This window comes from Elephas maximus, chromosome 27, assembly GCF_024166365.1.
Source record: "Elephas maximus indicus isolate mEleMax1 chromosome 27, mEleMax1 primary haplotype, whole genome shotgun sequence".
Taxonomy (NCBI): Eukaryota; Metazoa; Chordata; class Mammalia; order Proboscidea; family Elephantidae; genus Elephas; species Elephas maximus.
Genome location: NC_064845.1, coordinates 13,996,290 through 14,015,580, shown reverse-complemented (window position 1 = coordinate 14,015,580; position 19,291 = coordinate 13,996,290). Strand labels below are relative to the sequence as shown.

At 46.2% G+C, this 19,291-nt stretch overlaps 1 protein-coding gene across 3 annotated transcripts in view; it reads left to right on the top strand.

The window, feature by feature from the left end:
* Positions 1 to 19,291, top strand: part of RARB (retinoic acid receptor beta) — a 195,253-nt gene that overhangs the window by 151,450 nt on the left and 24,512 nt on the right. For all 3 annotated transcript variants that reach the window (XM_049870929.1, XM_049870931.1, XM_049870930.1), the window contains exon 4: positions 13,982 to 14,142. In XM_049870929.1, coding sequence (XP_049726886.1) covers positions 13,982 to 14,142 — 161 coding nt within the window. The remainder of the gene's footprint in view (positions 1 to 13,981; positions 14,143 to 19,291) is intronic.

The window sequence follows — 19,291 nt, the reverse complement described above, 5'->3', positions numbered from 1 at the left end:
TCACTTTCTCTGGTCAGATAAGCTACCTCATTCTCCTTTAAACATGTTGCAATCATTCGTGGAAGTCTTTGCTCATCTATCCCACATCCAGAATGTTCTTCCCTTCCCTTTCTACCTCCCAAATGAAGCCCATCTTTTAAAGGCTATCCCAAAGCTAACTTCCATCATGTAGCCATGTTGCCTCCAAGCCGTACTCATTTAACAAACATTTATTTAATAGTCATATGGTAGCAGACAGGAGCCTTCATGGTGCAGTGGTTAAAGCACTTGATCACAAACCAAAAGGTCCGTGGTTTGAAACCACCAGCCGCTCCACATGAAAAGATGTGGTAGTCGGCTTCTGAAGAGATTTACGGCCTTGAAAACCCAATGGGGTCACTATGAGTCAGGCTGAGCTCGACGGCAGTGGGTTTGGTTTGAGGGGTTTTGGAGCAGATACTGGAATGAATAAGACCTAGGAGACTCAGGAGCTAGCTTAAGATTTCCTTCTTCTGTGATGCTTTTCATAACCTCTACAGGTTTAGCAATCAACTTCTTCACCTGTGGGACTAAGTGCCGTCTCACAACTGACTCCTCAGGGGCACTGACTATCTTTTATTTGATTTTGCATTCCTCTTGCTTGAGTCAATGAATAACTATCTCCTTTCTGGCGTCTAGCTCATGGTAGTTATTGTTTAGGTGGTGGTTTCTTTTACTGGACTATGAGTCTGTTTTGTTTCCTTAGCTTCTAACACAGTGCCAGGCATAATGTCATGTACTCAATAACTATTTGAATGTATGCATTTATAAATAAATAGATGGATGTATGTATGGATGGATGAATGGATGGATGGGTGGACAGACAGATGGACAGGCAGATGGGTAGATGAATGGACATATAGATGGATGAATGGATGCATATATGAACAGATGAATGGACGCACATATGAACAGATGAATGGACAGTGGAATGGATGAAATGGGGGGTGGGTAAATGGATGAAAACATGGACAGATAGACAAACAGATGGACAGGTAGATGGACAAATCAGTGGATGAAAATGTGGACAAATGGGTAGCTATATGGATGTATGAGCAGACGGACAGCTGAATGTATGAAATGATGAACAGGTGGATCTATGAACAGATGGATGGGCAGCCGTATATATGAACAGTTGGGGAATGACAGATGGACTAGATAAATGGACAGATGGATGGATGGATAGATGGTTGGATGAAAACAAACTTGCAGTTAAAAAAGACTTCAGTGGTCATCTTACCACCTCTTGGAAGAATCCTTTCTATGATATCCTTGAGAGCTAAACTAACCTTCAGAATTTATCCAGAATGAATAGGAAAGGAGGTTATGGTTAATTGACTAATCATATCAATAATGGGCTATTATCTCTCTCATACATGGATTGCCAACTCTCTAAAAATTAAAATTAATAGAATACATTTAGAACAAATCTCTACTGAACAAGATTTACACTTACTCTGGTCATTCTGAAGACTTTTAGAAACCTTAGTGCTTCAATTACCCCAATGAGAATCATTTAGGGTGTACAGGCTGGCATAAGCCATTTGAAATGCCATAAAGTGAAAGTCTTTCAATTAAACTAAATATGTAACATAAACACCCACACATCCTCATGTAGACCAGACCTCTAAGGAGTCAGATTTATAAAATCTATTTGACGATAGGCAGAAACTTTTGTGCATTAATATCTTAAATAGGGTATTTGGCAAACATCAGGCAAGCTCGCAAGCCATCTGTCTCTCTCCTATACACCTTGTTGACACATGGGTGGCTCAGGCAGAAATTCTTCAAGTGTGTGAAGCAATACCTGAATAAGTTGGATCCCAAGGGGTAAACGTGGTCACATCTGTTTACTAAGCCAAGTTCAGATGGGAAGTTCTGCCACAAGAGATGAGCCCATTAAAAGTTTAAAAACTGTACATCCAGTTCACCTACCCTCTCTCTTCCCCTTCATCTCCAGTTATGTGACACTAGGCTGGAGCGCTGGACTTGCCTTAGATAAAAAATTTTTTTTAATAATTTTTATTGTGTTTTAAGTGAAAGATTACAAATCAAGTCAGTCTCTCACACAAAAACCCATATACACCTTGCTACACACTCCTTTTTTACACACTCCCAATTACTCTCCCCCTAAGGAGACAGGCCGCTCTCTCCCTCCACTCTCTCTTTTCCTGTCCATTTCACCAGCTTCTAACCCCCTCCACCCTCTCATCCCCACTCCAGGCAGGAGATGCCAACATAGTCTCAAGTGTCATCCTGATCCAAGAAGCTCATTCCTCACCAGCATCCCTCTCCAACCCATTGTCCAGTCCAATCCATGTCTGAAGAGTTGGCTTCGGGAATGGTTCCTGTCCTGGGCCAACAAAAGGTCTGGGGGCCATGACCACCGGGATCCCTCTAGTCTCAGTCAGACCATTAAGTCTGGTCTTATGAGAATTTGGGGTCTGCATCCCACTGCTCTCCTGCTCCCTCAGGGGTTCTCTGTTGTGTTCCCTGTCAGGGCAGTCATCGGTTGAAGCCGGGCACCATCTAGTTCTTCTGGTCTCAGGATGATGTAGTCGCTGGCTCATGTGGCCCTTTCTGTCTCTTGGGTTCATAATCACCTTGTGTCCTTGGTGTTCTTCATTCTCCTTTGATCCAGGTGGGTTGAGACCAGTTGATGCATCTTAGATGGCTGCTTGCTAGCGTTTAAGACCCCAGACGCCACTCTTCAAAGTGGGATGCAGAATGTTTTCTTAATGGATTTTATTATGCCAATTGACTTAGATGTCCCCTGAAACCATGGTCCCCAGACCCCTGACCCTGCTACGCTGGCCTTCGAAGCATTCAGTTTATTCAGGAAACTTATTTGCTTTTGGTTTAGTCCAATTGTGCTGACCTCTCCTGTATGTGTGCTGTCTTTCCCTTCACCTAAAGTAGTTCTTATCTACTGTCTAATTAGTGAGTGCCCCTCTCCGACCCTCCCTCCCTCCCCCATCTCGTAACCGTGAAAGAATGTTTTTTTGTCAGTTTAAACTATTTCTCAAGCTCTTATAATAGTGGTCTTATACAATATTTGTCCTTTTGCAACTGACTAATTTCTCTCAGCATAATGCCTTCCGGGTTCCTCCATGTTATGAAATGTTTCACAGATTCCTCACTGTTCTTTATCGATGCGTAGTATTCCATTGTGTGAATATACCATAATTTATTTATCCATTCATCCATTGATGGGCACCTTGGTTGCTTCCATCTTTTTGCTATTGTAAACAGTGCTGCAATAAACATGGGTGTGCATATACTTAGATAAAATTTTTATTTTTTCTCCCTCCCTCCCCCCCCCTTTTTCTTCCTCCTCTTTTTTCCTTTTCTTTCTTTTCTTCCCTCCCTCTGTTTCTCCCTTCTATCATTTGTTTACTTCATTTCATCCTTTCTTCCTCCACTGCTGCCTTAACATTTCATTTTCCAATGCATCCCATTTATATTAAACTATTATAATATCTATTATATGTCACATGAATTTTATTGATTGAGGGAGGACCTATACTTTATCTGACTCAGTAGCAACAGGACTCAGTACATGTTTGTTGAGTAAATGAATCAGTGTGGGATGTCCACTATTTTAGTACGTGTAACACTGTGTTGCAATCATTTATGCATCTAAATATATATGAGGATCCTATTATGATGGACAGAAATTAGTGTCCCGATTTTCAGATGAGGAAACTGAGGCTCATAGACATTGAGTCACTGTTCCAAGGTTGCACAGTTAGTAAATGATGGAACTAAAATACAGGGCTCTCTAATTTTAACCCGTGCCCTTCCATGTGTGCAGTGTATCGTTCATGTTATTTAAGACTCATGGGAACAGCTGCATAATTTCCATCTGTTATAATGGATGTGACCAGGATCTTGAACCTTGAGTTGAAGGAATGGCAAGTTGTTTTCTTTAACACTGAATAAAGACAGCCATTGATTCAGATACACTATGGGGCAAAAGAACATTGGGCGTGTGCTACTCTTGTGTAACCTCACTCTTTACCGATTGTATCAGTCTGCTATTGCTGTGTGACAAGCCAGCCCAAAACTCAGCAGCTTAAGACAATGAACATTTATTATTGTTCACAAGACTGTAGATCAGCTGAGTGGTACTTCTGGGCTCACTCAGGAGTCTGTGGTCAGCTGTAGATTGGTAGGCAACTCTGCTAAACTTGCCTGAGCTCTCTGCCGGGTTTAGAGGTGGGTTGGCTATAGGCTGATCTAGGACAGTCTGAGCTGGGACAACTGGGTCCTGCCCTTCAAGGTCTCTCATTCTCCAGCAGGGTAGCTCAGGCTTCTTCATACAGCAGTGGTAAGGTCCTAAGGGGTCAAGCAGAAGTGTACCAGACCTCTTGAGGTCTAGGCTTAGACCTGTCACTGAATTATGCTGGCTAAAGCAAATTATAGGGCCAGTCCAAATTCAAGGGGTGGGGAATAGTCTCCACCTCTTGACTGGAGGAGCTGCCAAGTCACAATGCCAAGGGCCTGGGTATAGGAAAGTATAGAGAAATAGGGCCATTTTTTCAGTTGAGAGGCCACACAAACACAGCCCACGTTGCTGGCTCTCCATTCCTTTCCACGCACAGTTTTGCATGGTTTCCCAAGGGGCCTTACACCCCTGGAGGAATCACTGAGGCTTCTTCTCAGAGCCTTTGGCAACCTGAGAAAAGTACTTCATTTTTATTTTCTAAAAAAAATTTCAGAGGAAAATTAAAGAGTGTCAAGGAAAACTTCCATTCATTTTCTGAAAATAAATCGATGTTAGAGGACAGTAGGAAGTGAAAAATCTGGCCATTAGAATTTATCTTGATAGAGATTATTGTTTAATATTTGAAAGCCCATAACTTCCTCTGAAGAATATATATGACTCAGAGCAAGAGGTAGGCTTATCTGGAGTAGTCTTCTGCTGGGAAATTTCTTTTTAAGCTTTTATCCTTCCCCTCTCCCCCCACCCCAATCACATATTGTTTTTGTTTTTGAAAGGTGGCTCAGGCCTACTCCATGAAAGAAATTTAAAGGCAAGTGCGTGGATTTCTGCTTAGCATTTCTGCACTAGATATGTGTGGACTTTATTTTAAGACTATCCTTGAATCTGAGACTTCCTGTATTTTTACAAAGACATTAAAAAAGATCCCCTAAACAGTCTTTCAGACACACAGGGTCAGGTTAGTCTTCACCAGAACGAACTTCAGCTAAATACGACCAAGAATTTCCTGCCCATAAAAATGGATTATGGAAGAAGATACTGAACTTTTCTAAATGGGAAGTTTTTAAAAACACGATAAACTAATCGCATAGTAGGTGTGTGAGTTCACTCCTGGTTAAAAAGGAGAGAAACAGCCTCAGTGTGTTAAATTTCCATTTTTAACTCTCAGTTCCATGCCATAGGCAGTCCCTGGGTGGTACAAACTGTTAACATGCTCAGCTGCTAACCGAAAGGTTGGTGGTTTAAGTATACCCACAGGCACCTCAGAAGAAGGGCCGGGCAATCTCCTGCTGAAAAAATCAAACGTTGAAAACCCTACAGCACACAGTTCTCCGCTGACAAACGTGGGGTCACCTGGAGTCAGAGCTGACTCGATGGCAACAGGGGAGCTGGGTTTATGCCATTGGTGAAGGCCTTCTTAGGCTGCATCCATGTTGGACAGTTCTGTCAAAAGCACAAAGTCGAGGACACATGTCCACCTACTGTGGACAAGACTTAAGCAAAGCAGACATTGATAGTAGCCCATTGCTGCCAGAGGGAACAGGACAAGGAAGTACCGTCAATGAGGAAGGGAAGCGTCGCAGGGGCAGGGAAGAGCTTCTCAGCTACTGATCGTCAGGCTTCTGCTCTATCCATCTTTTCTCTGAGGCTGCCCCTAGAATATTTCCAATACTTCATGCAAGGACCTTGTCCAAAGACAAAGATTTGTCACTTAAAACAGAACCTCTAAGCTCCAAATCACCTGCCTTGCAAGGATGGCCACCCCCAGGCCTGCCCCAAAATGACAGCAGCACAGCAGTGCTGCCCACATCAGCCCAGACAGAGGCAGAGAGAAGTATCTGGAATGACAACACAAAGGAAACAATGTCCACTCTAAGAGAGGTCAAACTCTCCATGTCTAAAAGCCATCACTAAGAGGAGCATGTGTGTAAAACTGCTTTGAGAGTTTTATTAGCATAACACACCACTTAGCGAGAGAGGAGAAAGTACTTGGCAGCCTTACATTCTGACTCCAGAAGTGCTTTGAATGACTTTAAGAAACTGAGCTACGCTGGCTGGTAAAATAAAAAATAAATGAATCTGTTGCCCTAAAGTCAATTCAGACTCATGGTGACCCCCACGTGGTACAGAGTAGAACTGAATTCAGTAGGATTTTCTTGGTTGTAATCTTTACAGAAGCAGGTTGCCAGGCCTTTCTTCTGCATCGCCACTGGGTGGGTTTGAGCCACATCTAGTAGTCGACCGTAATCCGTTTGGAACATCCAGGGACTCCTTGCTAAACTCTCAGAATGCTACATCCAGACCGGTTCCCCCAAGACTCGCATTACCGAATATTCTGTAAAAATTCACAATAGGCTCTGCCCTGGGTCGCTGGCACTAAGAATATTAAGTTATCCCTTACACTGTTCAGTTGTACAGGGCATCACGTGGCCTTTGCAAGACCTCGCCCGTGCGTTGGGTGCCCGGAGCCATCCTCTGAGGATGCAATTTTGATGTCCATTTCAAAACCCAAAAATGGAGGCCCAAGGAAGCAGGGTGCTTTATTCATTCACTGGACACTCAGTGCCCTCTATTGTGTCCAAAAGACATGTGACTCTTTGTGACGGAGCAAACGTAGCTGCAGCCTCCTTCACTGACATCCTGCCATCTTCTTCCTGTACCTATTTGTTTAAATATGCAAGTAGCCTTCAAGCAGCAGCTCTGTGTTAGGAAAAAAGACACGTGCCCACCATCACAAAGAATGTGCTGTTGAGGTAGTATTCAGACCACAATTCTACCCAGTTTTACAACAAGACCTGCTATGCTAAATATTTGAGAAAAACCAGCTGCCATGAAATGCACTGTGACCCATGGCGGCCCCATGTGTGTCAGAGTAGAACTGTGCTCTGTAGGGTTTTCAATGGCTGGTTTTTTTTTTAAGAGGCACCTTTGGGTGGACTGGAACCTACCAACCTTTCAGTTATCAGCTGAGTGCATTACCGTTTACACCACCCAAACCCATAAAAAAAAAAAAAAAAAACATACCCAATTCTGCTGAGTCAATTCCAACTCACAGCAGGTGACCCTATAGGACAGAGTAGAACTGCCCCATGAGGTTTCCAAGGAGCAGCTGGTGGATTCACTAACCACCTTTTGCTTAGCAGCCGTCTCTTAACCACTACACCACCAGGGCTCCTTTATACTACCAAGAGACTCCAAATACTTGAGAACCAGCCCCCGAAATCCTTAAATGATGGGAAAAGTATACCTCTACTATTAGTAGATACACCTGCCACCAAATCCACAGATTGCTTATCTACATAATTGGTTCAGAAAAAAATGATATTTAAAGTAAGATTGAACTATATTTTTGTGGTTTCTTTTGAAATAGAGTGGTAGGTACAGGCCCTCCCCCACTCACGACAAGCAGATAGCTCTAATTACCAAACTGTGACCCATTATTCTTGCACTTAGCAAGGAGCTGAAGAGTCAGGATGAATGACTCCCAGACTTTAATTTTCAAGCAAGAATAAATAGACCATTACGCTTCCTTTGCTAAGCTCAATATAGAGAACTCTCTGGACAAAAACACTGTGGATTGGGTTCTTTTTTTGACGTGAAGGAATTTTTAGTTAAGCGTCGATTCTCTCTCTTCCTGAGTCCAAGCAGAATCGACATCTTTTGCAGGTCTCCTGCGTTAAATGTTTATTGTGTGCATGGAAATCAATATTCTAGATACGTGCACAAGTGCACACATTAAAATGAACATGACTTCATTTATTTCCATGATTAGACATTTAAATAAAAGTGCTTGGGTGTCTGTTTTCATATTCATAGGTCGGGATCCGTACATCAGGGGTATTTGTATAAGTGACACTTTTATTACATTCATTTCATTTGCAATATGATAGTGGATCATAAATATGTTACTTTTATGCCACCAAATCTGATTTGCAGCACTTAGCCCCTCACAAGGAGAATACTTGATATTTTATGGAGCACCTTTCATCCAAGAAGCACTTTGCAGACACTGGGCCCGGCCCTCCCAGGTGCGTAAACCACGTTTGTGTCCCTCTGGATGCACTGCCAGCTTTATCAGCCTCCTGGCCACCAGTGTAGAGGTGGGGAGTGGCTAGTGGTTCCCCTGAGCAGCCTGAGGTGGTAATGACGGCTTGTGTCTCTGGGAGAAGGAAGCTCAGGTGAGCTGAGTCGCCACGTTCAGCTGACGGGTTCCACATTTATTCATCTGTTCACCTTGTCATTCACAACACAGCTCTTGACTCCCCACTGTGGGCCAGGTACTGCATTAAGCCCTAGGGATGCAAGAACAGGTAAAATAGAGCCCATGACTTCCAGATAGCACGGACTTTGAGGGGAGGGCCATGTAGATTGGTGACTGGCCCCATCATGACGGGGGCTCTCATGCAGGTGTGACAGTTTGTGACCCTGTCCTGCCTCCGCATTCCTTCCCAGGGCTGGGCTGTGCCTGCAAGCAGCTTGGCAAATCCCCAGGTCCATCACACATATACCGGTGAATATGAGGGCGAGAAGAGACTGGCTGTGAAACATCACAGGGAGCCTTTGGGGCTGAGCAGCAATTATGTATTCCAGGCTCTGAAAGAAGAGGGCCACCATCTCCCTGCCCCCAATCCCACCTCTTCTCTCATCTCACCCTCCCCTTTCCCCAGAGTGAGCTTCCCTATCCTGGACCCCTGCTACCATCCCCCCACCCAGTAATACATACTCAGAGCTCCCTGTAGCATCCATCATTGCACTTACTACACCATGGAGTCCTGTGTGTGTGAGAAGGCACAGCAGAGCACAGTGGTTAAGGGGCCCTCTGCGCTGTACGTCCCTTACAGGAAGCAGGGTCTTGGGTAGGTTACCCACCTTTCTGTCCCTTGGTTTTCTAATCTGTGAAATGGGTATGATAATGATAGTTCGGCCATATAAAGTTGTTGTGAGGAATAAATGACCTAATGTGAATAAAATGCTTAGACGAGTAGATAGCTATAATTAATATTTTCAGTATTATAATAATGCTTCACTATATAAATCACAGTACGTATACTGTATTTTTACACAAATAACATGAGCCTTCTCCATTTGTTTTACGTGTTGCTGTAAAAAAAAAAAAAAAAAATTAGCATAGTGGTTTGCAAAAATACGTCCAGGCAGGAGGGAGCGGTTGGCAAACAAACAAAGAAGGTGCGTGTTATTTGCATAAAATATGGTAAACATAGCAATGCCAGTATCCTTCTTCTTATCATTATTACTACCAATTGCTATTATGATATAGTTAACCTCTGTCTAAGGAGCCCTGGTGGTGCAAGGGTTAAGTGCTGGGCTGCTGACCAAAAGTTTAGCGGTTCTAGCCCACCCTGAGCCTCCATAAAGCTTACAAACTAGGAAACCCTATGGGGTAGTTCTACTCTGTCACATGGCGTCTCTATGGATTGAAATCAACTTGACACACACAACAACAACAACGTCTGTCTCCTGCCATGTGTGAGCTCCATGGCAGCAGGCATGGTTTCTGTGTTGCTCACCATTTTATTCCCCTGGTAGATTGTGTGTAGTAGATGCTCAGTATTTGCTGAATGAATGAGTGAATAAACAGATGAGTCTACTGGCTCATTTGGAGCTGCTACCAGAAGGATGAGTACCTTACCAAAGGCTGTGCTTCCTGTCAGTGATGCAGAAGGTACACGGCCTCTTAACCACACTTGGCTACTGTGCTCAGCTGTGTCTCATAATACACAAAAAAGCATCACTTTTTATGGCAAGCCTCCTTTCCCACTTACACCCAGAGACTCCATCAGACAACCCCCCCAGTCCTCAGTGTTCAGGGTCTCTCATTTCCATTCTGAACTTCTCTTTCCTGTGTAACATCTAACCTAAATAGGCCTGCACCATAGACTAACCCCTTCCTGGTGGCACACCATCCAGATGTCCCTGTGAGGTGGCACTGAGTGGTCTGAGGTGAGCTGACTCCTCTGGGGTGGGCTCCAGGGGTAGACCGTGGAGCTGGCAACTGTGCCCAGACCTGGCTCCCACTGCAGCCTCTGAGTCCCCACCTTGCCCCACACTGGTGGTCTAGAGGTAGGCGGCCCTGCTCCACCTCGACCTCTCCTGCCCTGTGCCCCTCAGAGGGCCGACAGCCGCCACACCTGCGTAACCCCCTGTATACTGCCTCCTCTCCTCAGTTCTGGTGGTTCTTGGCAGCTGCCCTCACGCCTGGCCCAAATTCTGTGTCTGCGTTCCACAAGCACTTTAAAACCATTGGGCGCAGCAGCTGCTGAGGCCACGTGTTTAGAGAATTTGTCCATCAACTTATGAACCTTTACGTAATTGGGCCATGAGCACCAGAGGGTTTACTGCATTTTGCAGTTGCCGAGGAGTTTCCAGTATTCCCACAGGCCCTTTAGTCACAGAGACAGTGGTGGTGAGACTTTGCTCTGGGAGGGCAGGAGAGGTCTGGAAGGAGCGTGAGTTTATGCTTTCGTCCCCTGGCAACGGGTCAGCTGCTAAGAGTGCTTCAAATTTGGACCCCAAAGCACAGTAGATGACGTTGTGGCTCTACAGCTGTTATTTTGCAAATGGTGGGTATCATCACTGCACAACCCCGCTGGGTCCCCCCATTTGGTGCCCGTCTGTAGGTCCCTTCCCAGCATAGCTCACCTCGACTTTCTTGGCTTGGTTCAGACACTCCATAGCAGTAGCTGACAGAGGTTCTTTCTTCCCTCTCTTCGCCTTCTTTCCCTATCTCTCCTTGTCTCCACCCTTCCACATAAACACCTGAGCCCTGGTTTTCCAGGGGGGCCTTTGGTAAGTGGGAGTCAGTATAGCTGAGCGCCTATGAGTCCAGAGCTGCCTGGGACAGAGTTATGGGTGATCGTTTTTTTATGGTTCTTCTCTCTGCTTTTCTGTATTTTCTACAAAAATCCTGACTCTACTACTTTCAAAGAGAGTGAACTTGAACTTCAGGTTCCTTGAGTATACACCAAAAAAAAAAAAAAAAACCTGTTGCCATTGAGTCAATTCCAACTCATAGCAACCCTATAGGACAGAGTAGAACTTCCAAATAGAGTTTCCAAGGAGCATTTGGTGGATTTGAACTGCCAGCCTTTTTGGTTAGCAACTGTAGCTCTTCACCACTACGTCACTAGGACTCCTCCTGGAGCGTAGAAGTAGGATTATAATGCCCACCTCACCCAGATTACTGTGAGGATTTAATAAGCTAGAATTCTGAAATTGCCTAAGGCAGCAGATGGCCTTTGCTAAGCAGCCAGTGAAGGTATGGCTGTTACTGCTGTGTTCTCAAGTGCTCATCGGCGCCATCTTGGGTGGTGGTTCTAGTCAGAGCTGATCCTAGTGTTTAGTGACTTCTGGCCTCCATCAGGGAACTGGTTGTTTTGTTGAGATAATGTTTACATAACGTGAAGTTCACTGTTTTAAAGCAGTTTTTAGTACATTCAGAAGCCTTGGTGACATAGTAGTTAAGCGCTCTGCTGCTAACTGAAATGTTACCAGTTCAAATCCACCAGCTGCTCTGTGGGAGAAAGATGTGACATCCTACTCCTTCAAAGATTACAGCCTTGGAAACCCTATGAGGCAGTTCTACTCTGTCTCATAGGGTCGTTATCAGTTGGAACTGACTAGATGGCAACGGATTTTTTTTTTTTTTTGGTGGTTTACCATATTCAAAGGTTGTACAATCATCACCAGTATCTTAATTCCAGAACGTTTTCATCACCTCCAAGAAACCCCATACAAACTAACCATCACTCCCAAAACTCATTGCTGTCGAGCCGATTCCAACTCATAGCGACTCTATAGGACAGAGTAGGACTGCCCTATAGGGTTTCCAAGGAGTGGCTGGAGGACTCAAACTGCTGACCTTTGGGTTAGCAGCCAAGCTCTTAATCGCTGGGCCACCAGGGCTCCAGCATCACTCCCTATCCCTCCCCCCACCCCGCCCCCCAATCCCCTGTCGACCACTAATCTACTTTCTGACTCTATGGATTTGTGTAGTCTAGACATTTCATATAAATGCAGTCATATAATATATGGTCTTTTGTGACTGGCTTCTTTCATTTGCACCCTTCGATAGCTCACCTGGTACAGTGGAGGACTGGAGACATTCTTAGGTTCAAATGTGTGGACATTCTTAGGTTCAATTCCAGCTGGAAGGAGATGCTTAATATTTTGGAAACCATAGTGGTGTAGTGGTTAAGGGCTACAGTTACTAACCAAAAGGTTGGCAGTTCAAATCCACCAATAGCTCCTTGGAAACAAACAGAGCCTTGGAATACTCACAGTGTAGACGCAGGGAACCGCCAGTTCTCAAGTCACCCCTGTGAGTACTCACTGAGAAAACCCAGGCCAAATCCTCTTAGAGCAGATCAAATTCTGCCCTGGTCATTCTGCGGCTCAGGCTCCAAGTCTTGGTGGTGACATACACAGCCAAGCCAGGTGCAGCCTGGCCAGCTCCTGGGTCCCTGGAGGCCATCGGTGTGGTCTCATTACACCTGTCCACCTCCCTGAGCTTCGATTTCCTTCCCCAGGAGATCCGAGCCAGAGGGTAGAGCTTTGAGTTACATTTGGATTGGAAGTCATCTGAGCAGTCTGTGGCCGTGGGAGGAAGCTTGGCTTCCACAGCACCGGGCCCTGGGCCTGGCACGTGCCCAGCTCTGTGCTCGGGCTGGGGGGTGTGCCAAGGCACACACTTGCTGAGAGTCAGGTAGGGCGGATAAGACATGAAGTTGTGTGGCTGCGAATGAACCGATGGACGAATGAATGAATGAATGATGTTCCAGGCTGAGGACTTCATAATATCTCGATTATTTTTAATGACTTTATACATAACAAAAGACTATATGATTAATGAAAACTTCTTGTTGTTGTTAGGTGCTGTCGAGTCAGCTCTGACTCATAGAACCCTATGTACAACAGAACAAAATGCTGCCCGGTCCTAGGCCATCCTCACAATTATTGTTATGCTTGAGCCCATTGTAGCAGCCACCATGTCAGTCCACATCGCTGAGGGTCTTCCTCTTCCTCGCTGGCCCTCTACTTTACTAAGCATGATGTTCTTTTCCGGGACTGATTCTTCCTGGTAACGTGTCCAAAGTATAAGACATAGTCTTGCCATCCTTGCATCTGAAGAGCATTCTGGTTGTACTACAGACCATTTAGGAAACAAAAATTGAGGAACAAAAGCATCACCCTATCCCCCCGTGATGGATTCCTTCAAAAGTGCCAGTTTATTCAGAAAACTAAAAAGCAAAGAAATAACCCAAAATGTTTAACTAAGAATTCCCAATTATGAAGCACCAGGGGCTTTGTTCAGGGACCTCATCTTCAGGCAAAAGTGGTTTCTTTATGTCTCTCAGGCCAAACCATCTGGAAGTGGAGAGAAAGGTGCTTGGGAAAAATATGCTTCTCTCTTCAAGGAATCTGGTCCACGTTGGAAATTCTCTAAACAGAAACCCACACCCTAAGCCTTCTGGGTGAGCCGAAGCTTTCCATGAGAATCTATTTGCGTGTGCACACCCGGAAACGCACCTTGGTCTCTGCCGGGGCTCCTCTGGTTGCCAGATTCCTTTTCATGGCGGGTGTTTCTGTACCACCCTTTCCCACTCTTTCTGTGTGATGTGTTCAACAATTCCAAGGTGGTGTTGGGAGGTGGCCCTCTGGCTCAGGCAGTGCAGCCCCAGCCATTTGTAACCCCTGATTTGCCTTCTGTCTCATTTCCAGCTGTCAGGAATGACAGAAACAAGAAGAAGAAGGAGCCTTCGAAGCAGGAATGCACAGAAAGCTACGAGATGACAGCGGAGCTGGACGATCTCACAGAGACGATCCGGAAAGCTCACCAGGAAACCTTCCCCTCGCTCTGCCAGCTGGGTAAATATACCACGGTAAGAGACGCTTCCACCCCCAGCCACCAGGGGCATGAACACAGGCCCTTACACACACACACACTTTGTACACGCTCCACCCAGACTCGGCCCAGGAGGCACGTGTCAGTGGAGCAGGGTACGAGATGGCCACCTTCCTCGGGTGGTGATCTTGGGCAATCACTGAATAGGATAAGAGTTTTTTCCAATTCAGTCAGACCGTTTTGAATTCACTCAAGAAATATTAATTGAGCACCTATTGTATGCCAGGCCCTGTGGGGTGTAAACAGTGTGCTTGGCTGCTAACCAAAAGGTTGGCGGTTTGAGTCAACCCGGAGGCATTTCAGAGGAAAGGCTTGGTGATGTCCTTCTGAAAAAATCAGCCATTGAATACCCTTTGGAGCACAGTTCTACTCTGACCTACACGAGGCCGCCATGAGTTGAAATTGACTCAGTGGCAACTGGTTTTGGTGCTAGGCACCAGCGACATGGATGAGTAATATAGGGTCACTGGTCTCAGGGACTTGTGACTGGTGAAGAAGAAAAGAAAAGCAGTCATGCACATGTCGTGGCAGACACCTGTACAGAGGCCAGTGGGAACCCAGAGAGATCAAGAGATCAATCTTTTAAAAACACCGATCCAGTTGTAAGATTCAACAAAGATGACTGGAGCCATCCCCTAGGCCAGTGCGAGAAGGTGTGTGTTACATAAACCAGAGCCTGGAAAAGCACAGGGTAGGTGTGACCCTGCCTGCATGAGTGGATGATGCCCTCTGCCCCCTGGTGTTCTGCTAGGAATGGCTTTAACAGGTTAGAAAGGAGAATAGAGAAGGTGGGATCAAGAGGCAAGAGGCACATGTTGACTGGTCTAGGATGTACCAGTGGAGCTGTTGTGAGGGACCTTCATTTCTTAAGTGATTTTTGCATATGTGTTTTGTTGTTGGGTGCTGTCGAGTCACTTATGACTCATAGCCACCCCATGTGACAGAGTAAAACTGCCCCGTAAAGTTTTCTAGGCTGTAGTCTTTATGGGAGCAGATCACCAGGTCTTGTCCCATGGAGCCGCTGGGCGGGTTCAAACCATCAACCTTTTTGGTTAGCAGCCAAGTGCTACCGTTCGCATCACCGGGGCTCCTACTGTATGTATCCAGTCACAGTGCGTATCACGTAATAAACACCCAGTAAAAACATTTGTTGAATGAATGAATATAACTGGCATGTTGTTCTGGCCTCTTTAAATGACTTCTGAAAAGATGCTAGTCAACTTTAAAAAAAAAGGAGCCAAATATTGCGACATTTGCTGATTTGGTGACCGGTGTGCTAGAAAGAGAACAGTATAAGAGAACGTGAAGATGAAAAGATGCAACAGTGATGCAAAAAAATTTTTTAAAAGGTGAGAGGAGGGGCTTTGAAGCGATTCTCAGGGAACACACAGAGTCACACGTGCAGATGTTGGTGCTTCGGTTATAGCTGAAATAGGAATGGCGCAGCCCAGAGGGTTTTCCTATAGGAATGGGTGCTCGACCATGCAGGAGTGGCTAGTCAGGTGAGCATGTGGCTACTGGAGCTCCTGCTGAGGCCTGGGGTACAGCTGGGTGGCTCCAGCTTCTGAAGGGCTGGCACTGGGGTTACGCAGCAAGGGCGCCTGGTACACCCAAGATTTCAGCTCACCTAGAAGCAGAGGGGAAACCCTGGCGGTGTGGCAGTTAAGAGCTACAGCTGCTAACTAAAAGGTCAGCAGTTCAAATCCACCAGTCGCTCCATGGAAACTCTATGGGGCAGTGCTGCTCTGTCCTATAGGCTCGCTATGAGTCGGAATTGACTTGATCACAACAGGTTTGTTTTTTTTTTTGGTTAGAAGCAGAGGAAGACCCTAGAGCAGTGCCTCCCAAACTTCAATGCCTGTGATGTACCTGGGAAATACGGGTTCTGACTCAGCAGGTCTGGGGTGGAGCCTGAGGTTCTGGATTTCTGTTAGGCTTCGGGGGGACACCAATGCTGTGGACCCAGGACCACGATCTGAACAGCAGAGGCCACGGGTGGTACCTTGAGTAGCAAGGACCAGGATGACCTTCTGGGGCCCACAGGTGTCAGGGAAGAGAGACACTGTCATGTGCCACCTGCCAATCTGTGAAGCTAATGGCTAAGCCTGTCAGGCCTAGGGAGACGCTTGACTTGGTGGATGAGGCTTCATTGAGCTTGGGGAGCATAGTCCTAACCAAACAGGGACACAGAAGTAGAACAAGGCTGGCCATCTTATGGGGGCCGTCATTTTAACCAGGGAGGTGAAAAGGCACTCCAAGAGGAAGTGGAGGGCAGTGCCATGTACCAAGGGCAAGAGTAAGGGCACTGGAAACATTAACATTGTTCAAATCCTGCTTTGCCACTGATCAGCCATGTGACTTTGAGTAAGTTATTTAACTTCCCTCAGCCTCATTTTTCCCATCTGTAAAATGGGGATAACAGAAGAGGGCTAGGAGGATCCAATGAGACCATTCATGAACAGCTTCTCTGGTGAGACCTGGACATATTTAGACAGCAGCGATGTGACAGGTAATGACATCTATCCCACATCCACCTACGGGGTATGAGCTGACTCCTCCAGGACCTGGTCCCATGCCAGGCATAGCTGGCGATACAGAGAAGTAAAGTGATCACTAACCAATGCCGAGGACCATATCGTTTCTTTCTTTTAAAACTATTTATTCATTACCAACTATGTTCTGGGCACTGCATTGGGCTGAGTATTAGGTGAGTGAGTCCTTTCCTAAGGAATGGTAAAATCCGCTCAGGCTGGGGCCGTGGGAAGGGATCCAGGGGGAAGACCAGAAGAAGCAGGTTCTCTGCAATGGTGGGGTTGTGTTGTATTGAGAGCAAACAGAAGGTGAGAATGAGGAAGGCTTGCACCGTCTTAAATGACAACTGAAGAGTTCGTACTTTAGTCTGTAAATAATGGAGAGAAACTGACAGTTGGTGATCAGGAATCTATTTATTGTCACCGTCATCATCATTATCAATTTACTGTGTACAAGGGTACCCATGAGCTCAAGCATAACAACGATTTTAAGGATGGCACAGGACCGGGCAGTGTTTCGTTCTGTTGTGCGTAGGGTCACTATGAGTCGGAACTGACTCAATGGCACCTAACAACAGCAATGATAAAAACATATCTAGATATGGGTGCAGATAACAGAAAGGATGAGAAAAGCCAGACGAGAGACAGAATCAGAGCATCCCCAATCCAGCAAACAGGCAGTGTGCACTTTGGAGGAGTATGGGCCACCCCGTACTTGGGGGCTGCCCTCTGGAGGTGCAACTTGCATTTCTGTTTTTCCTGCTTTGGCAAGAGGTGCAGGAAAGTCCCCGTAAAATGCTTAGGAGGTCAGGTACCAGTTAAGGATCCATGGTGTTTTGAAACCAAAGAGGGGTGTATGGGAAGGGCCCCAGAGTCCCTTAAGGAAGTCCCTCTGTCTAAGGCCCAGAAACAGACCAAAGTACTCTAGATACCTTAACTCTTTATTCCTTATGAGAACTCTATGAGGGTGGGTAGTGTTGCCCCCACATTACAGATAAGTAAACTGAGGCATAAAAGAGCTAAATAACTTTCCCCATGTCTCATCACCAGCAAGTAGTAGAGGTAGGATTTGAACCTGAACAGTCTAACTCCAGGGGCAGCTCTTTTAACCACTGTGCTACACCCAGTAGATGTCAAGAGAGCTGTCAACAAGGTAGAAGGGAGCAGGAGCCATTGGAGACATCTACTTAGGAGGTGGTTGTCATCCAGGTGGAAAAGAGTAAATCAAACCTCTAGCCCCAGAAACCAAAAAACTAAGCCCGCTACCGTCAAATCATTTCCAACTCATAGAGACCCCACGGGGTTTCCAAGGCTGTAAATCTTTACAGAAGCAGACTGTCACAAAAGACAGAATAAAGGAGAACTCTCAAAGTGGAAAAGGCTCCTGGAAGTCTTTGGAGCCAGGTCATGAGGTGAGAGACCTGTGATGACACCTGGGATTATTTGTGATGGTAAGCTGGGGTCCCCTCCTTTCTTCCCCCAGTAGGGATGTCTTAGTGTGGCCTAGTCAATTCCCACTATACAGGTGGCTGGGTCCCCCTGCCCTGACCCACCTGGTAACCAGGTAGAATGGCACCTACTGTAGTCTGGGGGGAAGGTAGACACAGCATAGAGCACTTGCTTCCTTCTAGAACACACGCCTTGGTGTGGCCCGGACTCCCCCAGGGCCTGGGACCAAAATGCCCCTTAGACAGGTCTCTCCCTGTAAGTCAACACAGCTCCTTCCGACATGAAAGCCCACCAAGGATTCCGTATAAGCCCCGCCAGGGCCTCCACTACCTTCCCTTCGCCCAAGACTCCCTCTGGAATGCAGCAGCTTCTTCTTTTAGATTCTTGTTTTGCCCAAGATCTGATTTCACCTGCTTCCGGGCCACCAGCCTGCCCAGCCTTCCCGGAAGATGCAGTGGTTGCCGTCAGGGCCCTGCCCACAACCCCATGGCCTGTAACCTTGAAGGCGCCCAAGACTCTACCTGAGAGCTTTCTATGGCTGCAGGGGTGTGCTTGGCTCACAGGTGGGCGTGGATTCTCCTGGAAGCAGCCCCGAATCAATGATAAATAGCAGCTGGTGGATAAATACCTCAGCTTCCTTGCTCCTTGGACAGGATAAATCCCAGGCGTTCCCTACAGTGTCTCTCACCACTACTTGTCTGTCAGTCAGTTTGTCGTACTGTGGTGGTTTACATGTTGCTATGATGCTGGAAGCTACGCCACTGGTATTTCAAATACGAGCCCGGTCACCCATGGTAGAAGGTTTCAGCAGAATTTCCAGGCTAAGACCAGGAAGAAAGGCCTGGCAATCTATTTCTGAAAATTAAGCCAGTGAAAATCCTATGGATCCCAACAGAATATTGTCCAATAAATAGTGCTGGAAGATGAGCCCTCTAGGCTGGAAGGCACTCAAAATACACTGTGGCCACAACAATAACCTCAAGCATACCAACGATTGTGACGATGGTGCAGGACCACGCAACATTTTGTTCTGTTGTACATGGAGTCGCCATGAGTCAGAGCCGACTCAATGGCAATTAACAACAACAACAAAACCATCTGTCAGAGCTCCCCACCAAGACAGAGGCCCTGTTGCCCACAGTGATG